Below are 11,766 nucleotides of genomic sequence, written 5' to 3'. Positions count from 1 at the left end.
TTCGGCCATCCTAAACCATTACAGAGGACTTAGGAAAGCTTATTCGCTACCACACCGAACACTAAATAAAGAGTAATCGGTCAGCTGGAGGCAAATTCAAACCGGCACGTTTCCAAATTTGCACATCCTGAGTAAAATGCACCCCTCGGCATACTCTCCTCTCTGCCCATGGTGTTCAGCTAAAGCCACTCTGTACCACGTCACGTGGGAGTGTCAGGACATTACAGCCTTACAACCAATACAAAATCCAACAGCGGAGCGATGGGAGGAGCTGCTGGCCAGCGAGAACCTGGAAGATCAATTGAGTCTGATCAACCGGGCCCGCAGAGCGGCTGCTGCAAGCGGAGCCCTGGACTAAATGAGGGCACCCCCACCGCAAGCCAAGCATGTCCGACTACTCGGAGCTTCTCCGCAGAAAATTTCATGTAATTAAATAAATAAATATGTTTCCACCACCACCTACTCAACCAACTCACTAAGCCGTCCCGCTAAATGTTCTCAGAGAAGTTCGGCTGACGGAGGGGGGGGGGTAGGAAAAAATGGGTAGCGATTTAGAGTACCAGGTACTCTACCATGGGAGAGCTTAAAGCCGTCCCGCAGAAAGCAATACGGAGACGCATTACTAGCACTCGACGAGTGCTTCCAAACGTGTGTTCCCAAACATGAGCGGCAAAAACACAAACAATAGTCCAAGTGACTTCTGTAAGTAAATCTACATTATTGCAGTAACCACTGCAAGAAAAGCGTAGTCAATATAATTTTTTGGTTTTTTAACTATCTAAACATCGATCTTTATGCTGAAAACTTGATGTAAAAATTTGCGCAATTAACAAACGTTAATAAAACATGAGCGATCGCAGTGCACTTTTGCGACGACGAGCTGCAGTCGCAACGAGGCGTGTTCTGTGACGAGGCGAGGAAAGGGAGGCAGAACACGGACAGCAGGTGAGGTGCGGAAGGGGGATATGTTTCAAACTATACTCTAAACGTAAACTAAAACTAAGCCATCTTACTAAATTCTTCTTAACTCTGACGGAGTATAATACCTGCTGTATTACTTAGGAGTGAGAGGCCCTTCTTTCACGTTTCCGCTTTTCTTTTATCACAACATGGTTACGCAAAAGCGCAAACCTGCGTACTGTGAAAAAAGAAGAAACTATTAAATGCTATGTACGGAGAGATACCAAGCAAGGTAAATTGGTAAAGGTTAACGTTTTATTTGAATCTTTGAGTCAACGTTTACGATCAAAGCGTTCGGCGATAGCCAATCCAAAGCCAGTGCGGTGCTCCTTCGGGGGAGCGCTAACAACGCCAGTTGGCCGTCAACGCGAAGCAGCTGAGCTCGTTTATATCTTGTCATGTGTTAATCGTATTCCTTAGGCGCGGTACAGAAGGCCAGGTCAAACTAAGCCGCGCCTCCGCGTGTGATCCGATGGGCAACTCCATAAAGCCACATATCCAAAATGCCGGCAAGACTGGGGTGTGTACGCTGCCCAACAGCAACCTCAAGGAGGTGAGTGGCGACGTCGTCTGAATCGCACGATCCGTGGTTTCTTTTGAGAAGGGCTTGATCGCGGCGCCTAAAAGTCGGCACGTCTTCGTGCTTGAAGGCTGCGCGTGCAAACGCGTACACAAGACAGAGGTCAGGGCACCAGACTGCCCTTCGTGTTTTTTCGCAGTTCCCCAAGGAGCTGTTCCTTACCGCGGGCGTGCTGCGGACACTCGACCTTTCGGGCAACAAACTGTCCTCGATCCCGGCGACGATCAACAAGTTCGAGCTACTCAAGCATCTGACGCTCTCGAACAATCGCATCGGTAAGTGCAGTCGTGTCCTTTGCACTGTCGCGTCCATTAGGGGTGTGCGAACGTTTAATTGAATTAAACACTGTTAGGCAGCCAGAATATAACAATCGTTCGTTCCCGGGGATCCGTTCGTGCCCTTGATGCTAAAATTCCAAATACTAGGTTGTGAGCGCCAGCCTATGTTAACTGTGCAAACGGCTCCTCAGTATTCTGAAAGTATTCGAGTTACAGGCTGAGACGTAGAAGCGCTAGAAATAAAACTGCGAACACAAGAAAGAACACAAAGACAAGCACCACTCACAGCTCGGATGTAGTCTTATTTCTTGTATTTGTCATTTTATTCATGATCTAATATGTCTCAGTCTGTGGTGCACGATCAACTTAACCAACGTTTAGTTCTTTTGAAATGTGTTCAGTTTGCTTGTGATGAATTGTGCATTGCCAAAGCCAGGGGGGGGGGGGGGGTGATGTTGCTGAACTGCATAAACTTTTGTGTTTTATACCACTGCATCGCTCCTGTGAAGCTGAGAGTTGTTGTACCTTTGCACGTTTTTTAGTGTGCAGTTGACATAGAGAAATATTTGTGAATGATTTCATGAATTTGGCTAACGTGAAGAAATTCAACCTGACATTGAAATTTTCATGTGTTCACGCACCCCTGACTAAGCTTTCTGGGAATGCATCTACTCTCCCGCTGCCTTTAGTCTAAATTTTTTTCTCTAGGTTTTGCAACAGGCAAGTCTTTTGCCCTGTCATGCCATTCTGCCCCGCTGTGATGCTTTTGAGGTGGAATCCTGCTATGCCTCATCGAACATAAAAATAGGTCGTTAGCATTTGCGGCATCGATACGAGCGATGCAAAAAAAAATCATTAGTGGCCAACATCATAATGGTGTCACTTATTGGCAAAATTGGTGAGATAGTTATGACATCATCCTGTGTCGTCAAAGTTGGACGATCACTGAGGCAGTGCTGCGCCGATTGAGGTGCAGATTATTGGATTGCCTTTGATCTCGGAGGCAGCTTGCAATGCCTCCGATCCTCTCTGTTTTATGAGTTTCGTGCTGCACTGTGGAAGCTGCAGTTCTTCTCAACCAATGGTGAGCACATCTAAATGTATCCTTCCGCGCCCTGTCGTCTGCAAGCGGCGAGTGCCACTAACTCGGAGCTTGCGCACCGTCGGAATTTCGTTCATCAAACAGAAGCATACAGGTTGAAGTCATCCAGCAGATTTTTTTTTTTTTATCACGAACCTTGCCACCGCAGAACCGCGCCTTGGGGATCGGCGAGCCGCATCATCTGTTCTCGGCTCTCCGAGTCACCTGCGTCTGCTGTGGGACGCTTTGAGCTGCTTGCTTCTTACTTCGCGTTTGTCATGCTAGAAGTGTGGATGTCATCCACGTCGCTGCGAGGCATGGTCCGCCCGGTATTCGTAAAAGCGTAGCGTAAAACCAAACAACGTCCTCAAGCTGGCGTCTGCACAAGTGGCGTATAGAAGCAGAGTACAGAAGCATTGGATAACCACATTAGATGCAGATAGCTTTCAGAGTAGGAGGGGAGGAGGACAATACATTGACTGAAAAAGAAAAGAAGATGGCATCAAGCCATATTGTGCGATTGCGTAAGCGACCCCCGAAAGCTTTCATTGTGTGTGCCCATGGAATGGAATGAAAAAACTGTGTGCCCATTACGGTGTTTATTTTAACTACCATATTTACCTCACTTTAATGTGTGTGACCATGACAGTAACATGAGGGGTGATTTTTCAGGAAAAAAGAATAGTAAAATGAAAATAAAAGAATTGTGCACATCATTGCATTGTACAGAGAGCTTGAACATTGGTGTTTTATTGTAACGGAAGGATCAGCTTCAGGTAGGAAAAAATCTGAAAAAAATTGTGTTATGTTCGAGTAAATACAACGGTACCTTCTCTCTCTTTCTCCACTTTTTTTTTGTTTAACACTGTTCTGTCATCACCCACCCACCCCTACAGCATTTCTCCCGGACAGCATGTCTAAGCTGAAAAAGCTCGAGACGTTGAACCTCGGGAGCAACCACCTGTCGCGGCTTCCAGAAACGCTGTCTGGGCTCAGCAATCTCCGCAACGTCAACCTCAGCGACAACCGGCTCACCGCGTTTCCGCACTGCTTCTGTGGCCTCAAACATCTGGACGTGCTTGACCTCTCGCGCAACCGGATATCCGAAGTGCCGGACTTTGTGGGCGACCTGCACGCCACGGAGCTCAACCTGAACCAGAACCAGGTGAGCAGTGATTAGGGCGCTGTCGCGCTGCTGTTGTGCAGTGATGCAATTTCCTATACGAGCTCTGTCTGTGTAAGGCTAATACAGCCCTTAGCTTCTCCTCTTGTTTTCTGCATTGTCTGTTGACAGAAAAATAAAGGTAGTGAATAAATTAATGCCTTTTCTTGCTTCGTCACCAATCAGAGCAATAGTTGGCCCTCATGAACGGGATTATCCACGACTGGGCAATAACACTAGCACAGAATTGAGCATCACATTTGCTATAATATAGCAGCCCTGGAGTAATTTGTAGGTGCTGGCACGATCGACTGCTGGCTTTGGCAGCAAACATACATTGTGCTGTGGTAAAATTATGGGTAATGATAGTAAACCCCACTAAAAGAACATGAAAAGGGCCTCTCCATCATGTGCCTGTAATCCGATCACCATGCATGCGACTAACTCAACAAAAGCCGCAAAAACAATCTTATACCCTTGTGACATGGGCACCAGCAAACTCCATTGAACTCCATCAATGTAAAGTTCCATTAGGTTGTTCAATGAAGATGGTGTTGAGGCGAAGTCTCATGCCAGCTTTACTAGCCACGAGAGGCCCATTAGGTGTGCGTATGTCTGCATGCAAGATTTCTCATCTAAATGTGCTGAAAACATCTTAAATCGTACGTGTCTATGTAAAAACTATAATTTATTCAGGTAGGACTAGAAGTACTGTCTTGGCTTTCATCACAGAAAGATGTACCCTCAAGCATTGGCTGCAATATTGAGAGGAATGCTGGCAGCACTGAATATTTGTTTTGACACGTACTCGTTGTAAAACACACTGCAAGTTTTTATAGATTTTCTTTTTCATGTCGCACTACCACCTAGATCTAAAAGAAAGGAGACTTCAAGGGCTTGAAAATTACAGGCCAATCTGCTTACTGTCCATTGTCTACAAGCTATTTACACAAATGATAGCTAATGCAATTTAGAGGACATTACAGTTCAATCAGCCAAAGGATAAAGCAGGATTTTGTATGAGCAGTTAAAAAATAGACAATATTCATGCTATCAATAAGGTGAAAGAGAACTGCTCGGAACACACCAAAGCCCTATATATAGCCTTTATAGATTACGATAAGGCGTTTGATTCGGTTGGGATATTAGCTGGCTTGCAGACGCTGCGCAAGCATGGCGTTGACTGCAAGGGCATAGCCTCCCAGGGAAGGGGGGAATTAACTCCCCTCTTCCGAAAATACTTTTTCAGTTATATGTACTCGCGCACACATACATGAAGTATAGTTGAACCCCCCCCCCCTTAAAAAGCCATGCCCCTGGTCAGTGAAATACATAATAAACATACTGGAAAAAAATTTACAGCAGATCCACAGCTATTTTGAACAGGCTATTCAACAGTCGACTGCATTCATACAATCAATGAGGTGATATAAAAATGCTCAGAATACACTCAGCCACCATACATAGCTTTCATAGATTACGTGAAGGCAGTTGATTCAGTATATATCAGCAGTCATGCTCACACTGAGGAATCAGCGCGTCGACGAAGCATACATAAACATCCTGGAAGAAATGTACAGCGAATCAACTGCCCCCATAATGCTCATGAACAAAGTGACAGCATCGCAAAGGAGAAAGTAAGACAGGGAGGCACAGTCTCCCCAAAGCTATTCACTGCATGTGTACAAGAGGTTTTAAAGGCCTTAGATTGGGAAGAGTTAGGCATGAGAGCCAACGGAGAGTACCTTAGTAACCTGCAGTTTGCTGATGACTCAGTGGACGAGTGAGTAACTCAGGGGACGAATGACAACTCGAGACTAATGAATCGGACAAGGAAAGCAGAAGAGTAGGTCAGGAAACCAATATGCATATAACGGAACTAATGTGCACCAGTCTCGGGAGAGAACAGGGAATTGTTGCAAGACACTGTAAGTTGTAAAGTACTCAGGACAAGTAGTAGCCATGGAGCTGAACGACGAGGGTGAAATAACTAGAAGAAGGGTGGGGTGGAGCACACCTGACAAGTATTCTCAAATCATGAATGGTACTTTACCACGATCACTTTTGAGAAAGGTATAGAACAGCTTCATCTTACCTATATTTGCCTTCGGAGCAGGAACCAGGACGTTTACGAAGAGGGTTCAGCTTAAATTGAGGACGACGCAGCTAGCGATTGAAAGGAAAATGATGGGTGCAACATTCTTTTTTGAAAGGTTGTACCCATAATTGGTTGCTTCATTCTTGGAGGTTGCTTCACTCTTGACAGGGTCACGTTACGCTAGGAGGATTCACGGCAGGGCTCTCTGCTCGCAGGTGTCCATGATCTCGGAGAGCATAGCAAACTGCCCGAGGCTGAAGGTGCTGCGGCTGGAGGAAAACTGCCTGCAGATCAATTCCATCCCGACGCAGCTCCTGTCCAACTCCAATGTCTCTTTACTGGCGGTCGAGGGCAACCTCTTCGAGCTCAAGGACTTCCAGGAGAAGGATGGCTACGAGACGGTGCGTGTCGCGGCTCAATCTTGTGGCTCTCCATTGATGGTAACACTCTGTGAGCTCGTCGTTTACGGAGTTCGCCACACGGGACACCGCAAAAGTGTCTGAATGAACTGTTCTAATAAAACTCTGTCCATGTGCTTGGTTACGTGTGAGAAAACGAGCAAACACTCAGGACAAGGATAAAAGAGGAAGGCACATTCAAACTCGCACCGCTGCCCGATGGTGTCTTTCGTCCTTGTTTTGAGTTTTGCTGGTTTTCTCACATGTAAACATGAACCAACTGGCCTAACTTTTGATACTTCTGCAGTGGTGAAGCTACAGTGAACATGCGTAGCAACCGGTTACGCTGGTTTAGTAGTTATGGTGTTCAACTGCTGCACCCAAGATGACATGGTGGCATTTGAACCATGGCAGCCACATTTTCGATGCAGGCAGTGTGCTCAATTAGGTGCTTATATTTAGGTGTGCGCTAAAGAACCTAAAGTAGTAAAAATTTTCAGATTGTTCCTCTCAGGCATCTCACACAAGTACCGCATTTACTTGCGTAATGAACGCACTCGCATAATTAGGTAACGCACCCTGACTTCAGTCATCAAAATATGGATTTTTCTTTTCCCCGCGTCATAAACGCACCCCCCACATTCGTCTGCTGCAGTCCCGCTAACTGACACCTGGTGCCTCCTTGCCCGTTGGATCTCCTCCGTTTTTTATTATTATGCCGACCTCCCTCGGCCAGCTCAAATCGCTCTTCGCTTGCTGCCGCGCCCCTTATAGTTTTTCTTTTTGCCTGTGCGCGACATGTACCCAGTATTTCTAAAAATATCTATGCCTCACAGCGAGGTTCACGAACGATGCGAGTGCAGAGACATCACAGCGAGCGAAGGTCACGAAACTTCCCGCTCCAATTGAGGGTCGCTTCCTGCATGTACGAAACTTTAAGGCCAAACCACGTGCACGCAATTTTCGAGCGACGACGACAGGATTTCCTGCCGCTATGGCTGTCGCAAAGGGTCATTCGTCACCATCGCGTCGCAGGTTTCTGGAAAACCAGAAAGGAATCGCTTGTTGCCCAGAAAAGATCATGATTATTTGCACAAGGTCCTTGATTCTCGCTTCGGTTGCAAGCGAGGTGGCTGCCGTTCTCTGTCTTTAATCTTGTTGTTGACACTTTGTTTTGATGGTTCGGTGGTAGTTTACTGCAATATCAATGACATCATTGTGGTTGTCAAGCGAGGTTGCCACGAAGTTGGCAAAGTGTGCCGTGGCGTCAAAGCGCACGCTTTTGGGTGCCCCTTGAGATCACAGCAGATACCACTGTTGCGGTTAAACGATTGCGAAAAAAGGAAGCCGCGAAATGCTTATATGGCGTGCTTATATGCTTATATGGAAACAGCTTGCAGAAAGTAGCGCCTTCAACCACCGAAGACGAGTGAACTGCAACAAAGAAGCTGAGCAACACAAATTTTTTGCATTGCGGCATTTTTTTTTGCTCATACCGAAAAAGTTCTAATTAAATTTGCCTCTCATTATAAACGCACTCCAGCTTTGCTCCTATATGTCAAGAAAAAAACTGCATTTATTATGCAAGTAAATATGGTATATCGTGGTTTTGGCATGTACCGTAAAAACCAGCGTATAGGTCAGACCTGCATATAGTCCGAGGTGCGTTTCGGGCATAGTAAATGTGAGGAAAAAACATTTTTCACATGAATATAATTCGAGCTAAACAGAAAAGTACATTTATTTACACTCAATTACTCGTCATCTGACAAGCTCTCATCCGAAGCTACCTTGTCGGACATGTCCTCCCACAGTCCCTCGTCGTCAGTGCCATCAAAGGCATTTGAGATAGAGTGCTTTTTGATGAATCGACGAACGAGCTCCTCGGAAATGCAGGTCCAAGCCTCGGCGATCTACGAGCACAGCATTGCTGGCGAGGCCCGCTCCAGTCAAGCAGAGGCCGCTTCTGGCTCTCCAGACCTCATCCACTCCATATACAGGGGCTTGATGTGGTCCTTAAATGGCTTGTTGAGGCACACATCAAGCAGCGGCAGCTGGGATGTCATCCCTCCTGGGATAATGATAAGCTCGTTGCGGGAGTCATGCACCAATCGTTTCACGGAGTCTGCTGCCAGATGACACCCAAATGCGTTGAGCACAAGCATCGATGGGAGCCCTAGTAGTGCTCCGGGCCGTCGACACCACACGAACTTTATCCAGTCAAGTACGAGCGATTCATCTATCCACTCTTGTCCTGGCAGCAGACGACATTCCTTGGGAACGTTTGCCACTTCGGTAGCGTCTTTCGTTTGAACACGATGTAGCGTGGCAGCTTTTGCCCATCTACTGTGCAGGCCCGCATTACAGTCACCCCTGTTTATTCCCAGCTGATCACACGGTATTTTGCATGGAGCCTTTTTCGTGAACTGTTAGAGCTGAGGGCATATGGAGGTACACAGGCATCTGATCAGCATTTATGCTTTGGCCCAGATAAAAGGAGACTTCCTTTCACAAGGAAATCATGTGCATCTAAAAGCTCACAAGCAGCTCTTCGTAGTTTTTTTGGCAGCTTCTGTGATATCGATATACCCCAATGTAGAGAGAATCGAGCGCGGCGCATGAAGTTCTTGCTCGCTTTGAAGAGCACCTGCTCAATGCCTTGATCTCGCGCGATCTCCCTTGCCTTTACTTGCAGCATCTCTATGTTGGCAGCTAGCTGTGCAGCCCATTACTCCCGAAGAAACTTCGCTAGCTTTTGTTCAAAGTCGTGAAAAGAAACCATGTTTCGACCCTTGAAAACTTCTTCGCTGGCCGCTGCATACAAAGAGGGCTTCTTTCTGCTTCCTCCAGCCGCGAATGCACTGCTCATCCACGCTGAACTGTCGCCCGGCAGCACACTTACCGATAGCTTCAGCAGATAAGATAGCCTTTCTTTTAAAGGCAAGCGAATGCTGCCTTCGCGGAGCTGGCATGGCATAAAGTCACGGATGTAAAATCATGGTCGTTACGTGCGTCAAGTGGTTCAAATGGCCGTTGTTGCGTGCCTGTAGGACTAGGGTCACTAATGCTAAAAGGCCACCTACCGCAGAAGTGTGCAGACACCTAATCATGACAATCGCACTGTGTATATTCGAAATAAAAACTACAAATACAGGTCAAAATTTCTGCGATTCGCATATAAATCCCGGGCAACAATTTTGAATAGTAAAATTTAGAGAGAAAAAAAAAAGCCCGGGCTATATGCGTGTTTTTATGGTAATTATAATCTGTAACGACGCTAATAAGTAGGAACTATGGTTGACGCTGGCAGAGAGCGACATCAGTGTGGGTAAAAAGTGATCACATGGAAAAGGCAACATGAAAACATATCCTGCCACTTTTCACATAACTGACAGCATGTAACAGGTGTGGAAATTCTTTTATACCATGTTCTGTGCATATTATAAGAAGTCTTGTTGTATGGTTTCATTTTCAAGGGACGCTAGCAAACGGTGGAGTGGTTTAGATTCGTTGGCAAATTTTACTTCGATACCTTTAACATTAATTTTACCATAATAGGTTTGCTAAAACACAGGAGAAAATCAAGGTGAAAGTACCATTTTTAAATTATGCATCAAAATCGCTTCACGCGATATCATGGATTCAAAGTGTATCTTTTATATTTTGGAGATAGTGGCTCAACGAAATTTCCTGAAACTTGGCCTTTAAGTCTATGGCCCCCTCAGAAGGCAGTCGATCTCATTTTTTACCGAGTTGGAACTACGTAGGGCCTAGCGGACGTCGTCAAAATCTGTGAAGTCGTACCGTTTGATGCGGGAATGTCAGCATGGCGTCGTCGCCGGAACGTTCCAACGCAATAGGGCTAAAGAGCTTATTTCGTAGAAATTCCGTCGTTGGTGTTGTTGGTTGTGAACGAAAAATCATCATCTTGTACATGACTGAAAAATCGAGAAAGATGCAAACAAAATAAATTTTAAAAATTCGGGGTCCGAGTGAAGATTGAAGCAGAATCGTTTGCGTGGTGGCTGTGTTGAACTGGTGACTGCGTTCATACTTGCGAACATTGTAGATCAAAAAGTAAACATCATATCTGAGGCACAACATTAATATGTATTACGTGGTGTGTTCTTTTACTAGAAAGTACACTGATACGTAGATATAAAGACCCGACTGCTGCTCAGGCTGTGCTGAAAATTTGACACTATGCACGAAAGAACGACGGCAGAAGACTCGTCTTTTGACAAAATTTGCAGCGAAACACGTCAATATGCAGCCAATTTTTCTTTTTTCGGCATGTTTCCTGACCTATCTAGCTTGTTCTCACGGTAAGGGTGGGGGAAGCGGGGCTTGGAATTCTGAAATACCATGGAAATCAATTTCAAATGCCAGGGAAATAATTTTTCCGTCTTGTGTCATTTTAACGTAGCACGTGACGTTTTCTTGCAGTACATGGAACGTTACACCGCCACCAAGAAGAAGATGTTCTGAGACGACGTGAGGCCCAGAACCTCTGCAGCACGTGGCAAAGCAAGGAAGAGCACCCGATCAAGCTCACACTTCCCTCGCGATCTTCGCACAAAAATGATGACAGGGCAGTAGTGCCTTGGTGCGGGAAAGAAAAAAAAAAAATTGTCGCTGTACAAGTAGCCGCTTGCAGCGAGTAGTCATTCCAGGGGCATCGGAGGCACTGTCAAGAAAGGACGAATCGTGAACTGTAGCCTAGACCCAAGCACGACTCGTGTTGGGCAGGCAGCTGTGGAAGCTATCACATTTAAATCGCCTTACAAGTTGCACTGTCGCGACTTATCTATATTTATTAAACGCTGTATTTTAAATTACCGCACATCTAAGGAATTGTTCTTTTCTTTACCTCGGTTGCACACTCATTCTTCGATGTAACGAATGGTTAGATATAATAAAATAAATGAACACTAGTCTTTTCATAGACTAGTGCCACAAAAATATATTCCTAACAAATTTCTGGATATAAAAAAAACTTTGTATTGTTAGATGTAGCTTCGCTATAATGAGGTTATAGGGTAGTAAAACTTCTACAAGATGACAACCAAGGAATCCAGCACAACCTCTACCCACTATGGCAAGGTAAACCTGTCCGTTGCCACAGTAAGAGGGATGTTTTTCGCAACAGTGTTGTTGCCAGGCCAAATAATAAATGCAAGGCTTATTGAAAAATAAATCCCTTTAGCTA

The 11,766-nt window shown here is 45.6% G+C and overlaps 1 protein-coding gene across 1 annotated transcript; it reads left to right on the top strand.

Annotated features, from left to right (window-relative positions):
* The first annotated feature begins 938 nt into the window (after nt 1–938).
* On the top strand, nt 939–11,400 carry LOC119163874 (leucine-rich repeat-containing protein 57). Its single transcript, XM_037415949.2, has 5 exons — nt 939–1,513; nt 1,680–1,815; nt 3,796–4,064; nt 6,375–6,560; nt 11,004–11,400. The coding sequence occupies exons 1-5, from the start codon at nt 1,433–1,435 to the stop codon at nt 11,043–11,045; spliced, it is 714 nt and encodes a 237-aa protein (XP_037271846.1). The 5' UTR covers nt 939–1,432; the 3' UTR covers nt 11,046–11,400.
* Nucleotides 11,401–11,766: the final 366 nt, after the last annotated feature.

This window comes from Rhipicephalus microplus, chromosome 8 (genome assembly GCF_043290135.1).
Source record: "Rhipicephalus microplus isolate Deutch F79 chromosome 8, USDA_Rmic, whole genome shotgun sequence".
NCBI classification, from domain to species: Eukaryota; Metazoa; Arthropoda; class Arachnida; order Ixodida; family Ixodidae; genus Rhipicephalus; species Rhipicephalus microplus.
The sequence above is the reverse complement of the archived record's forward strand: the minus strand, read 5'-3'. Positions and strand labels throughout refer to the sequence as shown.